The following is a 16,849-nucleotide window of genomic DNA, read 5'->3' on the forward strand; positions in this document are numbered from 1 at the left end:
TATGAAAGTTTAAAAAAAAATTGTAAAAATGAATGAAAGACAAACACAAATTTTAATTTTTTTAGTAAGTATTTGGATAATGCACGAAGTTGCTAGAATGTTGCAAAATATAGATTAAGGGAAATGGAGTGCAAGACTATAAAGAGTCTCAGATTTATGAGAAGGACTGCAGAAGAATTCTGTAAGAATAATTTATTAAAATAAACTATAATTTAATATACAACTGAAATTAAGAGCGGTTTAAAAAGATTCTTTTCTGAAAATAAATCCAAATTGATCGCACTTGTACCGTAAAATTCTTGCTAATTGCGGTGGTCCGCAATAGAAAACTGTGATTTTTCCTTTTTTCCTGTCTTGGAGCTGTTTAAAAACCTTATCCCAATTTGGACGACCAGCATTGGTCCTAGTTTTCAATCCGGTGATGAGATCACGTTTCTCCTACAAAATAAAAAGTAAATAAATAATTTTATTCACATTTGATTAATTTTATAGATTTAAAAAAAAAAGTTTACAAAATAAAACGATTCCTAGTAAAAATGGAAGAGATTAGCTGAAACTGTTAAAGACAGGAAGGTAAGAAGTTAGAGAGAGGATTTGGAAAGTGTTAGTGTAGTGTAGAATATGCGAAGTCCCTGACCTTCTCATGAAGTAGGTCCATGGCCAATTGTAGGCCAACGGCTTTCATATCGTTCTTCTGCAGGGCACTAGTGATATACATGTGCATCTCGAGGAAGCGTTCCATTGTCACTCCTAACTCGGCCTGCTCCATTTCCAGCTGAGACAAGAGATTCACGAACCATTCGAATGACCTTTGATCTCGATTGATCCAGAAGAAATCCACCTGTGCATCAAATAGTAATTGAAAATAGTTTTTTTTAATGTGAGCTGATACTAGATTAATAGTAATTTTACCATTTAGTCAACTTAATTATCTGTAATTATGTTTTCTGGATGAACTAGCTTGAGCAATGGAATAAAAATAGTACCAACTTTTCTCAGGTGCATGACTGTATGAGGAATTTCACCGGCCCAAGAAAATTTACATTTGGGACAAGTATGTCGAGCTTTCCAGTATCTGTGCATGATAGATTGCAAAATAGATGCAAATGGAGTTACTCCAATCCCTGTTGCGATTAAAACAGCATGCTGGGCTTGGAAAATATGACTGGAAGGAGCTCCATAAGGACCATCGATGTAAATCTGCAATGTTTTATATACTTTACTCAAAAGAAATAAGATTGTGCATCATAAAGGATTTTTCAAGATTCGTTTTCTACCTCCAGGGGTTTTCCTACTGGATAATTAACTGGAGTTTGAAGAGAATTGTCGAGTTTGGAGCGATTAATTATGTTTACTGAATTTTCTTGAATATTTTTATCCAATCTGCCTTCTTCAGCAGCTACCTGCATGGTTGTAGTATCGTTTCTTCTATTTTTACTGTTCACCTCGTTCCCGTATTCGCAATTTTCCAAGCTTGGTGTCTTGAAAGCAATGATCGTTGGTTTGGTCCTCATATATTTGAAGCTCTGAGCCAGTGATTTATTTTGTGGACTGAGATAAGCCAAACCTAATGATTTCAGTCTTGCACGACGTATCTGGCACTCGTCAAAACTCCTCTCCGATTCCGACCTTGCATAATCACGCAAGCTAAAATTAAAATTTGCAATATGAACAAAAGTTACAAATAAAAGAAAATAAGAACATTTATAATGAAAACATAACATTACTAACGCTATAAGGCGTTCTCTCTTCTTGCTTCTCGTTTGCATATCAGGCATGGAAAATGACTTTTCTAATGGCATTTTGTTGCTAAGAAGCAAGTGGTGCAATTTTCTATCTTTAGACAAACTCTTCGCATCCGGAGTACCTATAATTCAACGAATTTAGCTTCAAATGCAAAATTAAAAAATTGTGTTAAATAAATAAGGAAGTTATCATCAGCTAACATTCTAATGCTTTAAGGTACCCTCCTTGGTTGTTAATGGCAGGATTGGATGAAGAAGTTTTCTTTTCATCTGATATGAAGACCGGATTCTCAAATCCGCGAGAGCTGTTTAAAGACAATGGAGAAGCTTTCGTTTCTACTACCACCATCGGTTTTTGAACATCTACAATTCTAAAAAAAGTATCGTGAGTTCAACGTGTTTTAAAGCATAACAAAAACATTACTTACGACTTTTTTCTTAAAACACCAATATTATTGCATTCTTCAACGGATAAAACGTCCCCTCTATGTAATTTGTGCTGCTCTTTTTCAAAATAAGAATATAAACTATTGGTCCATTCGCCGACTGCTCGAATATGTAACCACATGTAGTCTATGAAATAGAGTTTAGTATAATTGTCTATTCAGAAAATTATGATATAAAGTTTTTTCGTTAATTTATTATAGTCAAGTGTACAATACCTTCCTGTTCCGGTGCGCTGCTGATGGTGAACGGATGCCACTCATAGCCAGCTATAACCGGTACATTGACGAAGACGTAATCACCAGGCCGAAAATCGAACTGTGGCGGCCTCTTGATCACCAAGTGGGTGACCTTCGAAGGTAGAAGCAAACCGGAACTGATGTACGTCTTTCCTGTTTCCGCCCTGATCCACGCTAATCGACGGATACGCTCGACCAGATAAATTAAACCCGGTACGATAAACCATTTCCAGAAATTCGGTGCATGAAATATCATCAAAATCCAGAATGGCACGTACAGCAGGTGTGACCAATAAAATACCTGTTGGCAAATCATAAAAGCTTACCTGTTTGTAGTTAGGAAAGGTAACTTGAGAAAATCGAAAAGGAGAATTTACGAGGGAAAAAGTATTTTGAGGTTATGTTTACAGAAAGAGAAGGACAGAAAGAGAAAGAAGGAATCCAAAGCGAATTCTTTACCTCGAAGCAGCCTCCACGACGAACAAATGGCATGGAACAAACTGTCATAATTGAAAGTATAATTGTGAGAAAAACTCCAGTGGGGTTGGCACCACCTGCTATAAGACCGAAGAGATGTGGTCGACTCGTCAACAGCCATTCGGACATTGTGTAATTCGCGCTGTTCAGGTGTTCGTCGTTTATCACTATTGTACCGAAATTTACCAAATGCATCAGAGTGTGCACGATGCTAAAAATTCCAATTGAAATCCCAGTAATCTTGTGTAGATAAATATGGTGGTCAAGTGGAAGAACTGAACTGAAACCATGCGTTCGTAGGAAGGTTATGCACTGACGGAGCATCAAAACCAAAATAAAAGTGCAGTCGAAATTCAAGCATTGACCTGGAAAAATTGTTCTTTTCAAATTCTGTATTAAACTCTTTATCCCGAATCTATAAACGGGACTTAAGCTTAGCACCGCTTTATAGCTAAATGAGATAAATTGTATATTGTAATCCTTACTACAATACTTATAGCTTGGCTTTCACTCTAAAGTGATTGTTAAACTGAAATTGAAGCCTAATATCATTTATAAATTTGAGTTTTTTATCCTTATAAACTATCGTGAAATCTATACTTGTAATTACCGGACTGTTTGTCGAAGCAGCCAAGAATCCTTTCGATGTGACGCAAGGGGATTAATATATATTTTCAAATAAATTAGATCGCTCAAGAATTCATTTTGATGATACATGTAATTTTCGAGAGTCATAAAAATGAAAATCTTACCACAAGCTCTAGCCAGCATTATGTATCCATTCGTGTGTCGATATTGATAGAGCCTTGAGATAAACAATCCAGTGTTTACCAGAATGAAGAAGGATATAAATGTTAAGTAAACATAGTTGTTTTTTATGTATGGCTTCGTCAATTGGTATGGTCGAAGAGACGGGAGGATTCCTAGAAACGTTTTCCCCTCGGATTTTGGCTTTGGCGGAACCAACCATCGATCTATGCTGGGAACATAAAAGTTTATTGAAGTCAAACTCATTAATTTTTTGAGATTATAAGAGAGTAAGTGTTTCAACGTTATTTTTTACATTTTTTGCGTTGAGACACTATTATATAAAAATATATTTTGTCTGACCTGATAGATAGATTCTCCAAAAGGCCCTCGTGTTTCTCCAGCTGTTTCTTCAAAGCTTCAAAGGTGATAGCTCCTCTGTTACCCTGATCTGCATCTTCAAAAAGCGCAACGGTTAAGTCTGCAATTTGCTCGTCGCTGAATTTCATTCCGTTCTCCTCCATGCACGCCCTCATCACGTGTTCGATTTCTCGATGTTGGATCAGACCATCACCTAAAGGAAGTAACAGAAATGACTTATTTACGCTGCTGTAATGCATAAATTATATCTTACTCTTCTAAACCAATATGGTTCAACCAAGTAAAGCTCGAGTTACCGTCGATATCGTAGACTTTGAACAAAAATCGAATTTTATCATCAGGAGTTTTGCCAGCGAATTCGTGCATAGCGTCGATGAACTCTTGTAGGGAAATTGTACCAGAGTTGTCCTTATCGAAAATTTGAAAGACTCGTTCGGTGAAGAATGGCTGAAAGAAATAAAATAATATTTTGATCGAGGTTTCCATTAAATTTATTCTAATATATATAGCTAATCAAAATTTTAACAATTAAAAAAATTCTTTCACTTTATATCAGTAAAAGAATAATTTGTTCTATAAATCTGGAGAATATTTTTATCGTTAAATATAGAATACTTATGCCTCCTGCCTACGTTCTTCGAAGTAACAATTTTCTGAAACTCCTCTCGTCTAATTTCCCTCTCGTTACCCACAGTTTGCTTGAAAATCTGCTCGAGCCATTGCAAGTTATCCTTGTCAAAACCAGCGCGTGACCTGAAACCGATTATGCACTCGTTAGTTTTCAATAATTCTGAGAATTTGCTAATAAAATGATGCGACGGTTTTGTTAATTAAAACATTTTACCTGGGATCACTGACATTCGTAATGACCTCCATGATTTGTGTCGATGTCACGTAGCCGGAACTCTCTTGATCTATCAGTCTGTAAAGCTTGTCCGTAATCTACATGAATAGGAAAGATAAGAATTAATCGATAATGCAAACAAGAAAATTATAGGAGGATTTATACGTGTAGTAACAAAAATAATTACTTACCCCTTTAGCACGAAATATTTGATAAAAATTTAGAATAGTTATTGGATCATCTCCGCATAAAACGTAAGCAACGCTCTCGATCTGATCGATAAAATCATTTTGCTTCTCGTTCCTGTAATCCATATAATCGACGAGTCAATTTTAAGGTAATTACATCTAAAAGTGATGAAGGTAATAAACGTGACAATAATTAACAAATTACTCTTTTGGTTATTGCATTTTTTGTTTCAGAATGTCAAATTTATGAGTGAATACATAATTAAGGTAAGTATGGGTTGGTATACAAGTTTCAAAATTGGGAAAAAAGTATCATCAATTCTGGTAAGTGGAAAAGGTGTTTTGGTAAATTTGTTAAGTATATAAGATTAATTCTTGTAAAAGCTGAAAGTTTCTGCAAAGTTGTTGATGTTTAATTTTTGATAAAATTAATTTCAGGTTTTCTACAGACCATTCACTCTTGTAGAACAAGTCTATCTGGACTAAAAGAATTTTTAATTGTTAATAACTAATTAATTAATGACTAGACCATACCAATTTGACAGGAATTCTTTTAAAAACATGGACTTTGAATTAGTAAGAAGCGTAAATATAAAAAATAGAGGAAACTCACGTAAGTCTCCCTTTAAGGAACTCTATCCACTCGTCTTGTACCAGCAGCTGGTCCCTGTCTTGATCGAAGAGGACAAATAGTTTCTCCAGCAAACCCTGCAAATCATTCAACGGATCATTCAAGAAACTCGCGATCACTGATTACACATCGTCTCTTGGGAACATCGCCACTCTCAGTCCTCCGCATAATCGCCAACGCCTTTTTCTATTTACCTTCTTGTATCAAGAAAGAAAATAAAAATAAAGAAACTCCTACCATCATCCCCACCACACGAGGAATCGTACTTTCTCCATTTAAACTCTGGAAAATTGTCGTTCCAATTAAAAATAAACGAAATTTTGGAGTGTGAGAAAAAGAGAGAAATGCAGAAATAGAAAATGGAGCGACCGAGAAGGATTGTCGATCCGACCGTGGATCATTGTGATTTATGATCTATTTCGCAATTCCGGTATGGATCCAACGATTCTCGGTCCTCGTGATGCAACTAATAATTTCGGGGGTGGCCTCAAGCGAATCGGCACGGCTCGAACGATCCATTGGTCGTTACATATCGATTACAACGAGCCGATAAAGATCTGCCCTCATCGCGGATCGTTCTCCAACATCCGTTCGCCAAACAGTATATTTGTGCTAATTTCTTCCTCCCCCCACCCCTCTTAATTCTCTCTCTCTCTCTCTCAGTCTCGATTATCAAAATTGGGCCAATGTCGCGCGCAATTGCTACGCCCTTTCGAGAATCCAATTTTTACGCAAGACTTCTCCACTTTTGTGTTTATTATCCTACAATTTAAAAGTCGAAGAAGCGAAAGGATCGAAAAAAGATGAAGAAGGGGTATAAATGGTACAGTGGTAAGAGGTGTTCGTGCTGTACCAACGAGAGTCTTGGTCGAAATTGGGGTATGAAATTTGAGACTGATTGGAAAAGTAGAGTGCTTTGGGACTGGAGTAAGGGAAGGGGGTGGGGTCTCAAAAAAATTTCAAAGGTCAAGGAAGGGGAAAACGCACTAATGGTAAGACAATCAGGCTTTACCACTGTGGTGCTCCTTAGACATTGGATTCTCGAATCTCTGTACAAGAGTGAGAGAAAAAAATATATATTTATTGAAAGAGATAGAGAGGTGGGGGGGGGGGGGGGGAGGGGATTACGAGTTGGAGATTTCAAGGAATACGAGCCGAGTGTCGATGGTGAACGATTATGGTGGAAAAGCTCGTTGATGATTTCAGTAGGTTGTTAAATGCGATTCGAGGAAAAGGAAAAGGAGAGACCCGAGGCGTTGGGTGACGTTGTATACGCGCACGATTAAAGGGGGGAGGAAGGGAAAAGGCACCAGTGGTGTCTTTTTTTCCTCTCGATCAAGGTCACGTGGCTCGGTCGCCTCAGGCCAGAGGCCTTCGAGCCTTCCATTAATTCCTTTTCTATTTTAATTGGCAAATCCGATCGACAAACTCCCCCCCACCCAAATCTAGACCAAGGGTGCGCACCGTTCATCAAGGATTGTTTACTCACTTCGCATTCCATCTCGACTCTTTATCATCGATAAGGGCCAACTAAACACTTCGTACTTTCCTTCTTCGTGTTATACATATATTTATTATATAATAAAACTTTTTTTCCTTCTGCATCTCGGTCAATTATTTCACATTCTTATTCAATTATTCCCAATTACTGTCGTTTCGTTCACTATTAATTCCCATTTATAATCCTCGTCCCATCGATCAAGATCGACTTTCAAAATGACCGATACTTTTTATTCCTCGGAATTCGTCACTTTCCACTTCAAATTCCATTATTTTGCGAATCGTCGCGCAAGGTTTAAATGTTTTTCTTTTGACACTCCAAAATATTGTTTTTTGTTTATTTTTTTAGCAGCCAAAACCGAGGAATTTTCAATCGTAATTTCGACCATCCGTGTGAATCCGGTTCCGGAATTCACGCAGGAATAGAGAACCGGTTAAAATTCAGAATATCTCAGGGCCGATGAGTGCAAGCGACGAATAATTTTACAGTGTTTCCTGTTTATCGAAAATATTTGTCAATATATGAATCGTGAAATTATTTGTTTAAATAATCCAAGCCAGTGATCTTTGCGAAGTTGTATAGCTAGGTTTATGGTTTTTCGTGAAGAAAAGAGTATACTTATGGAGATTTGTTGAGTGTCTCATAAAAAGTGCCAAGAAGAGAGAAGCAGTGAATATTCAGAAACAGAAACGAGGGGATTCGAAACTTTCGTTATTTTAATGGAGATAGAATAGAAATTTTTATGTAATTATCATGAAAACATTCTCGATTCTTAATTTTTAGTCGAGGTAAGAGTGCATATTTGAGAAAAGTAAATAGATTGTACAAAAAAATATTCTTTTTAATAATTACAATGATAATTAACACTAATTTAATTAAGAAAATTATACCCATTTGTTTATACTTGAATCCTGTCAAACGTTATTGTTACTATTTTAAATATATTAAATTCTATAAAAAGAAAATTTTTCTCAACATCAGTTTTTTTGTGCAGCGAAAAATAAAATATTATTTATTATTAATATTGCATTAATAATTAAAAGCAAGCTTTTCGCAATATCAACTCGATTTGCGAAAAATATAAAGCAAATAGATATAAGCATAAAAATAAAAGAAAATGATATATTGAAAAGAGAATTCAGTACCTGACCCTGGAAAAGCTTCCTGAAGGAGTCCTTGCTGTACCTGCCAGTGGGTTCTTGCTTGAGGAGCTCGGAGCATTCTTTGAGGGTGGCGCATCTTCTTCGTTCGTTCAGACATTCTTCCTCCATGCAGCTGATCGTTCGCCCCTCCATTTCCCCACTTTTTTATTAATCGGATTGCAAAAAATTACGCTGTCTCTGCGCTCACTCGTTTCCCGCCAAATTCAAGCGCATCTTCGCTGCACAAGAGCTTCACTTCCCCCACCCTCTCACTTTTCTTCACAACTTCCGGTTCACCCAAAGACTTTGCTGGCCGAAGCAGAAAAGCAGAAATTATTATTTTCTTACAGTTCTTAGAAATGGAATTTCACGAATTATTTTCGACTGTTTTGTTTATCGACCGAGCTGAATTTTATTAATTGTTTTTTTCATTTGTGAGGGTCTTTACCTACGAACGAAGTAGCGGAGCTTTCGAAGTGTCAGGCGCTAGGACTTGAATGAAAATCTGTGAAGTGAGAAGCAAACGAGAGTGGTGTATCTTGGCAGGGGGGAGGGGGAGGGGGAACGAGTGACGAGATGGATAAGAAATACTGGGAGAGAGAGAGAGACGAGAGATTGCGAGATGGCACGTCGATGCCAATCCAGATCTCGCGGGGACTCCCAAACGGACAACCTTTCACTTTTTGACAGACTCTCAACTTGTTCACAAAAATCACTCCAACTTCCCCCCACCACTTTTTGCTAAACGTCAAATTTTCTCGCAATTATTTCCCTCGATTTCTATCAACCGTGACTCCTCTCCTTTTCTCCTGGTTAAAATAACATTAATTTCCCGCTCAATTTCTTTAACATTCCATTTAAAACTTTGTCAACTCGAGATTAAAACTAAAATCACTCGGGAAAATCATTCTTGTGTGATCGTGACTCGAGAACTCTTGGCAAACTGAACACACTGATCAAGGAACACGAATAATTGTTTACAAATACTTCGCAGCCTTTCGGTGTTCCTGTTTTGACGCGTCGTAAACCTCATCAGCGAATTCCATGAAATTTCATTGACACTCTCCTGTATAACCGTTATTTTTTCTACGGGAAGAAGTGTGTAATTATATCGTTTGTTCAATTAAAAATTTGTTTTTCCTTCTAGTGTTCTTAAATAAGCTTGAATAAGAAGTTAAAATTTTTTTTTTCTGAGAAATAATTTAAAATAAAATAATCAATAATGTTTGTTTTGAAGATTATTATGAAACTAGGACGTTTTGCTGTATCGATTGATTTAATTGGTAATATACAGGGTGTTCCGGAATTTTTAGCCAAGTTGGAAACCTTAGACAGAAGGCTCGATTCTGAGAAGAAAATTCTAATAACATTTTTCAATATTATTAATATACTCCGAGTTATATAACAATATATTTAAAGCAAGAATCTACATACATTTTATACAGCTCGGTAAATATCAATAATACAAAAAACTTCACGACAGTTTCCTATTAACTATTATCATATTTACAAAAAACTAATGAATTTTAAAAAATGCTATTAGAGTTTTTTTCTCAGAATCGACCCCTCTATCGAGTATTGCTAGTTTGGTAAAAAATTCAGGAACACCCTGTACAACGTAACTACTTTTATCAATAGTGTGTAAGAAAAAATATTTAAATTCGAGGAGAAAAAAATCTTTGTAGAATTGATCGATAAATCGTGTATAGGAAGCTGCAATGACCGATGGAGAGATCGATGAGCGTTGTGAAAAAGTGCAAAAGGCGGTCGAGCCGATCCATAAAAGCTGCAAATGGGCGCGTGCGTGGATTCTCGAGTGCGGCAGCTGCGCTCTTCGATCGAACCTCGTCAGGAGTTGAAACCGGCTCTTCCTTGACTGACGGAGAACCACGTTTCTCGCTGATTAATATCAAGTCGAAGAATTGTTTACTCCCGAATACAATGTGACGTTCCGATGTGTGCGACTTCCTGGATTCACCCTCCGGAAAGGTAAAAAAAAACGCTGAATACAGTTGGAAAGGAAAATGAGGAATTTTATTGCAAAAATAAAAAATTAAAATATTTAATCGAAAGAGAAGGATGAACTATCGAGAGGGTTGAAAAGTTATTAAACCGTGATAAATGTAACGCTCCGATGTGTTCGCTTCCTGGATTCACACCCTGGAATGGTAAAAAAATATTGGATTTATTTGGAAAAATAAAGGCATGAAATATGTTGTCGAAATAAAAAATTAAAAATATAAAATAAAATTTGAATTCAAAGGGAGGTATGAACTGAAAAGAAGGTTGGAAAGTTACTACACCACGATAAATATAACACATTATTAATGTGTATGAGTTGCTGGAAGCAAAATCTGGAATGTTAAAAAAAAGCAACATTTTTTGCAAAAATAAAAAGTTAAAAATTTAAGATAACAAGATTTAATTCAAAAGAAGGGATGAACTGTCGACAAAGTCAAAAAGTTTTTAAACCGTGTTAAATGTGACGGTCTAATTATGTGCAACATTTTATAAAGGTAAACAAAAGACGAAATTTATTGCAAACATAAAAAATTAAATATCTAACATAAAAATTTAATCAGAAAAAAAGGATTAACTGTCAAAGCATAAAAACAGTTTTTAAACGGTAAGAACTTTATCGTTCTGATCTATACAACTTCCTGGAATCACTCTCTCGAAAGTGTTAAAAAAACATTAAATTTACCCGAGAAATAAAAACAAATTTGATTGCAAAAAAAATAAAAATCAAGGATAAAATTTTAATCGAAGGAAAGTAATAAACCATCGGAAGAGTTGATAAGTTATTAAACCGAGATAAATTTAATCCCCCCCCTCCTCCTTCTATCTTCCTCAAGAGTTGAAGAAATGAAGTAATAAAATCGATAATAATAATTGCTTTTCAGATGTACGGTCTCCGGTTGATATTTCTTCTGCTTGTTTCGCTGATTCCTGACAAGATAATTTGCTATAATGTACCGTGCACCTTTAACGCGATGTGCATGTGTTGGGTGAGGGACGATGATGACTACACCAAAATGGACATTAGCTGTATGGGTGTACCGTTCGCCAGATTCCCAGGTATAATTAACTTTTTCTTCTTTTAATGGATCATTTGTCGTAATGAATGGCCCAATTTCCCTACACATTAAATTATTTATCTGAGACTCTCAATCTTTATCATAAAGTGATTCTGATACATAAACAAATAATTTAAAATAAATAAATCTTGCTTTGAATAGCCTCAATGAGATAATTTATATAGTTTTATTTATTGTGACTATTCGAAGCATGATTCATTCGAATTAAATATATTTTTTTTATATTTTGTTTAATTATAAATACGTTTACATAATTATTATAAAAATTACAAAATGCAAATTAACATTTCAGATGTATCGGTGAGTTATGTAGCTCAGCTGGACATTGTTGGATCTGGGCTGCAAGTGTTGGACAACGATGCACTTGCAAGCTCGTCGGATGTTGAAGCTTTGGGGCTGATGAGCAACAAACTAGCTAGTATAGATGAAAGATCTTTCTCGTAAATATTTAATTTCGTACTAAAATTTTACTACAATTATTATAATATTGCTTCTGGATTAAATAATGTATAAATTCTGTTCTCCAGGGGCGTTACGAACAGTCTGCGATCGTTGGATCTGAGCTACAATACTTTGGAGGAAATTCCATTCAAAGCATTGGAAGATCTCAAGAGATTAAACTGGCTAAATTTGCACAGGCATGTATATTGAAATAAGTAAAAAATCACGGTAAACTGGAACATCAAAAATATCTAAATATAAGTATCTAAAATTCGTTTGTCTAAAATCTGCCTCCCGAGGTCAATGACCTTAGGATAGCTAAAGTGAAAAAATTTTGTGTCTAGTAGATAATATACTAGTGGAATCACAGGGATAAAAATATATAAAATAAATTATATTTTAATATTTAAATACTTCAGTAAAATTAATATAAACTTTTTTTTAATTACACTGTATAGAAATATTAATATTCCATATTAATATTCGTGTGGTCTCAAATAAATTTCGAATCCCAGTGACCAAATAGGGAAATATAAATATACAAAAATAACAATATATATATATATATACAATATATTAAATCTATAATAGGGATATACGTGTTTAATTTAAAACCTTATTCGATTTTCAGTAATCACTTGACATCTCTGGACGGTAACTGGGGTCATGTGAAAAAGAGTCTGGAGAACGGTTTCTTCGGTGACAATTCCATAGGCGAGTTACCAAAGATTTTCTCAGACTTTGAGTCCCTAGTATGGTTGAACCTGGACAACAATAACCTGGAAGAATTGCCCAAGGATAGTCTACCACCTAATACAAGAACCCTCAGCATGAATGGAAACCTTTTGAAAGCTTTTCCTTCTTCTTTGGCGATTTTGAGCGATCTTACTTGGCTGTACCTGCGTGGAAACGATATAAGAAGCCTAGAATTTCCGGTTTTCCATAGTCCCAATCTGGAACTATTGGACCTGAGTGAAAACTCCATCGAGAGAATCCACGTTCTTCTTACTGGTGATAAAAATTTCAAGGTTAAAGAGTTGAACTTGGACAGCAACAAGCTGGGTAGTCTTCGAAGTGGTACGTTTACTGGTATCGAGACGAGGAGGTTACACCTGTCCTCAAACGGAGTGAAACACGTGGACGAGGAGGCTTTTAGGGGCCTCGAGGAAACATTAGAGTACTTGACCTTGGAGAACAACGATTTAACTGGGATACCAGCAGCCATCAACAGACTCAATAGTCTTTCTTATTTGTACCTGGCCAACAACGAGATAAGAAACATCTCTAGTGATGGCTTCCTCCAGTTCTCTGAAGACCTCAAAGCTTTATCTTTAGCCACCAACCATCTGGATTCTGTACCAGTTAATGCACTTACCAGGTACTCATATGAATCCATAAACATTGAATTTAATTCATAAACATTGATAAAAATGTTTCTTTACAGTTGCCAGAGACTCCTACATCTCAATCTGGGATACAACAAAATCTCTCACGTATTTCCTGGGGACTTTGAATGGGCAAATGACCTGGAAATCCTTCTACTCAGGAATAATATCTTAACGAAACTGAAATCAGAGACTTTCAAGGGGGCAGGTACAAGGAAATTAATGAGGTCGTATTATTAATTAACTCTGATTATTGGAAGAAGTACCTAAACGTTACAATGTAACATTTTGTATACCAAAGATTTGTATTAAAATTACTATATTAATTTAAATACAATGATTTGTTCAATAATCACTTTAATTAGTATTACCAGCAGATTTTTCAATTTTAAAAATGTGATGGACTGATTGAAAACATAATTTGTAGGTAAATTGAAAGAGTTGAGTTTATCCTTCAATCACCTGACAGAGCTGGATGATGATTGTTTCCTGGGGATTGAGAAGAGTTTGGATATCCTGGAGCTGAGTTTTGCTTTCGCTACAGATGTATTTCCTCAGAGAGCATTGAGACCATTGAAGAACCTGCTGTGGTTGGTCTTAGATAACAACAATTTCCAGACCATCGAGGCCACAGCCTTCTATTCCTTTCAGCAACTTCGATATATCAACCTAGAGTCCAACAGGTTACATTTTCTACCAGAGAGGGTTTTCATGTCGAGTGTTCATCCAGAGCTTAGAGATGTGAAGCTGGGTTACAACTTCTTGGAGTCGATACCAGAAGAAACGTTTCACAATTTTACAGAATTAAGATCTCTGGATTTAACCGGAAACAGGATCAAGGTTCTTGGACAGGATGCCATAGTAGATTGTCCAAAATTAGTAACCTTATCCCTGGCTTACAATTGGATTGTAAAACTGGAAAGAGGTTCCATGGCAGGTTTACAGAGTCTCAGGTTTCTTCACTTGGAGTTCAACAGGTTGAACATACTGGACCTGGACGTAGTGGCTGAGATAGGTGGACCAGATTTCGCTCTCAACGCCTCCTACAACTCCTTAACCATCATCGAGCCTGGTACCACTATGAATAACCTCACCAGGCTTGACCTTGGCTTCAATAATATCACACAATTGCCAGCAGACACTTTCAATGGCACTCCGGATCTGAAGAGTCTTGACATTAGGAGTAATTACATCAGCAGCCTTGAGCCAGGCAAGTTATCATAGTCCCACAGGCTTCTGTTCATTAGAAATTGGATCTGACTCACAATTATGCTCGCATCATTCGAGATCTACCAATGGACGTTTCACAATCCTTTTTATTCATTGTGCTATCAAATTTCATTCAATTCAAATATTCCAAACAATATACACCTGCCTCAGATCATAATACAAACTTATTTTCTGTTGCGACGTAACAAAACTCTTTTATAAGTTCTATGGATTAAATAACGATGAAATTATAATAGTGTATTTTTTGTTCAGGAACCTTTAGTTTGCACCATTTGGAGTCCTTGATCCTGAGAGATAATAAGATAGAGCATCTTCGAAAGCAGTCGTTTCATGGATTAGGGTCTCTTCAAATACTTGACCTTGGGAACAACTGGATCACCCAATTGCCAACTGAACAGTTTAGAAACCTCAGGAACTTGAGGGTTCTGAATTTATCTGGTAACAGACTGAGAAGTTTACCTCGTGACGTATTCGAGGGTACCAGATTAGAAATATTGGACCTCGGTGGCAACAAATTTACTGTGGTGCCATCAAATTCTTTCCTAGAGGTCGGCTATACCTTGAGGGACTTGAACATGGCAGACAATTTCATCGACCACCTAGACTCCAGTGCTTTTCCAACTTCACAATTGGTGGCCTTGAACCTGGCAAGAAACCGCTTGACAATATTGCCAGACAATTCTTTTGTCTCCTTAGGCAAACTGATTAATCTGAACGTATCCAGCAACGTTCTCCAGGCGAACTTCAAGGAACTCTTCCACTACCTGCCAGATCTCAGACAATTGTATATGGCTAATTGTGGTCTAAAGTCGATACCGCCATTGCCACTAGCAAAACTTAACGTTCTTGATTTGTCCACCAATTATATCCACAGTTGCAGTGAGAAGGAATTTCAGTATCTGGAGGATCTAAAAATTCTTCTGCTCGCCAATAACTCCTTAGTATCCATGCCGGATGTTCGATTGAAGCTGCTGAGGGAACTGGACGTTTCAGGAAATTTAATTGAGGTGAATCCCTGTAAAATTTGGAAAAGAGTAGAAAAATTAATTTATAAGATTTTGTGTAAGTAATAATATTATTAAAATGAATGATTTCTTTTCAGGAATTAATAAGGGAGAGTTTTCTCTGCTACCCAAGATTAGAGAAGTTGAACTTGAGGAACTTGAATAGAACGAGGCTGGTAAACAAGGATTGTTTAAGGTCTTTGAAGTACTTGAAGAATTTGAGGATCCAAACTTGGCCGGAAGCTGATGGTTTCCATCTACGTCATTTGTTAACTGGGATACCCCTGAGAAACGTGGAAATTCAGGTGACCGAGCACCAACTGAAAAATCAAATACAGAACGCGTTCACCAAACAACTAAGAGAGCTGACGATAACCGGAAGTAACCTTGAGATGATTTCCGCTGACGCGTTCTCCAGTATCGAGGGTGGCGAGTTGACTTTAAGAATCAAGGATACTCGCGTTAGAAGATTGCAGTCTGACATTTTCTCACCGTTGACGAAAAGACTTTCCCAGCTCACGTTGGATCTCAGAAATAATCATATCAATGAGTTAAATCCTTCTGTTATTTATGGCAATCTGTCATGGGAGACTGTTGGTACCAATATGGTGGCTGGTGAGTTTTTATGATTTTAACCATCAATCTTGATGAGTGATAGCTGCCAATTATTCAAAAATAATTATTGACAGCCTGTAATTAAGGCTTATCATAAAACCTGTTTTAGCTATATCGTTCAAGAAATAACCTATGAATTATTGAAAATAAATTGCAAAAATCCTGGGGGTGGAGTTGAAATTTTTAACAATTTACAGTTAAATGATATCATTGGTAAATACATATAAGTAATTATTGTATTTTTCTTCAGGGGGTCTTCAGGTATCAGGCAACCCCTTAGAATGCGACTGCGAAATCGCGTGGCTTAGCATGTGGTTGCGTAGGTGGTTGAGAGAATCACGTCAAATTCACACAGCGTCCCAATCAGACGCTCGTCAATTAAGGACCATCGCAGGTCGAGCAGTCTGCACTGAAACTACCCCCTCCTATTCATCGGACAAAGTTTTACTGACCTTGGGAACCCCCCACACTGCCTGTCAAGCATCGGCCTTGAGCTCTGGAAACTATGAGAGACTCGCCACGACTTGGCTGGCTCTCTCGCAGATTCTACTACTATTGTTAATTGCTAATTAAGTCATACAGCTCATGATTCTTTCAACTAAACCTCATCGAATTTCTATCATCGACAGAAGTATCTTATAACAAATTCCATTTTATAATGTAAAGTTCGTAATATATGCTAGAAATTATATCTTTGTCGGCATTTAATTAACATACCTTACCCTATGTACCATTTA

The 16,849-nt window shown here is 36.5% G+C and overlaps 2 protein-coding genes across 4 annotated transcripts; one reads left to right on the plus strand and one right to left on the minus strand.

The window, feature by feature from the left end:
* Nucleotides 1-207: 207 nt before the first annotated feature.
* Nox (NADPH oxidase) lies at nucleotides 208-9,280 on the minus strand. Its single transcript, XM_066732789.1, has 17 exons — nucleotides 8,343-9,280; nucleotides 5,679-5,773; nucleotides 5,069-5,180; nucleotides 4,878-4,975; nucleotides 4,666-4,786; nucleotides 4,330-4,480; nucleotides 4,016-4,226; nucleotides 3,658-3,884; nucleotides 2,888-3,270; nucleotides 2,408-2,729; nucleotides 2,174-2,318; nucleotides 1,947-2,116; nucleotides 1,732-1,867; nucleotides 1,278-1,647; nucleotides 991-1,200; nucleotides 638-841; nucleotides 208-438 (listed from the first exon to the last, which is right to left on the minus strand). Exons 1-17 carry the CDS (start codon nucleotides 8,490-8,492, stop codon nucleotides 241-243), a joined length of 3,303 nt encoding a protein of 1,100 aa, XP_066588886.1. The 5' UTR covers nucleotides 8,493-9,280; the 3' UTR covers nucleotides 208-240.
* Nucleotides 9,281-10,094: 814 nt separating this feature from the next.
* LOC136776881 (chaoptin-like) lies at nucleotides 10,095-16,778 on the plus strand. 3 transcript variants are annotated; one of them, XM_066732788.1, is made up of 11 exons: nucleotides 10,457-10,507; nucleotides 10,603-10,855; nucleotides 11,243-11,417; nucleotides 11,730-11,877; nucleotides 11,965-12,075; nucleotides 12,510-13,256; nucleotides 13,323-13,471; nucleotides 13,691-14,473; nucleotides 14,746-15,500; nucleotides 15,596-16,112; nucleotides 16,363-16,778. In XM_066732788.1, exons 3-11 carry the CDS (start codon nucleotides 11,243-11,245, stop codon nucleotides 16,683-16,685), a joined length of 3,708 nt encoding a protein of 1,235 aa, XP_066588885.1. In that variant the 5' UTR covers nucleotides 10,457-10,507; nucleotides 10,603-10,855; the 3' UTR covers nucleotides 16,686-16,778. The 3 variants fall into 3 exon arrangements, with proteins under 3 accessions (XP_066588883.1, XP_066588885.1, XP_066588882.1); XM_066732786.1 differs by lacking the exons at nucleotides 10,457-10,507; nucleotides 10,603-10,855 and adding an exon at nucleotides 10,095-10,328; XM_066732785.1 differs by lacking the exon at nucleotides 10,603-10,855 and having other exon boundaries at nucleotides 10,475-10,507.
* The last annotated feature ends 71 nt before the right edge of the window (nucleotides 16,779-16,849 follow it).

This window comes from Prorops nasuta, unplaced genomic scaffold (genome assembly GCF_024137725.1).
Source record: "Prorops nasuta isolate Cenicafe-Biocafe unplaced genomic scaffold, Cenicafe_Pnas_1.2 PNAS00010, whole genome shotgun sequence".
In the NCBI taxonomy this organism is placed as follows: Eukaryota; Metazoa; Arthropoda; class Insecta; order Hymenoptera; family Bethylidae; genus Prorops; species Prorops nasuta.

Bases quoted from the DNA above. Each gene is read 5' to 3' on its own strand.
- Nox (XM_066732789.1), bottom strand. From the start codon at position 8,492: ATGGAGGGGCGAACGATCAGCTGCATGGAGGAAGAATGTCTGAACGAA. The intron at 3,271-3,657 runs GTAAGATTTTCA...CAATTTTTCCAG, and splicing joins AATGCTGGCTAGAGCTTGTG to GTCAATGCTTGAATTTCGAC. The intron at 2,730-2,887 runs GTAAAGAATTCG...ATTTGCCAACAG, and splicing joins GTCGTGGAGGCTGCTTCGAG to GTATTTTATTGGTCACACCT.
- LOC136776881 (XM_066732785.1), top strand. The intron at 11,878-11,964 runs GTAAATATTTAA...TCTGTTCTCCAG, and splicing joins ATAGATGAAAGATCTTTCTC to GGGCGTTACGAACAGTCTGC. The intron at 15,501-15,595 runs GTGAATCCCTGT...ATTTCTTTTCAG, and splicing joins TTTCAGGAAATTTAATTGAG to GAATTAATAAGGGAGAGTTT.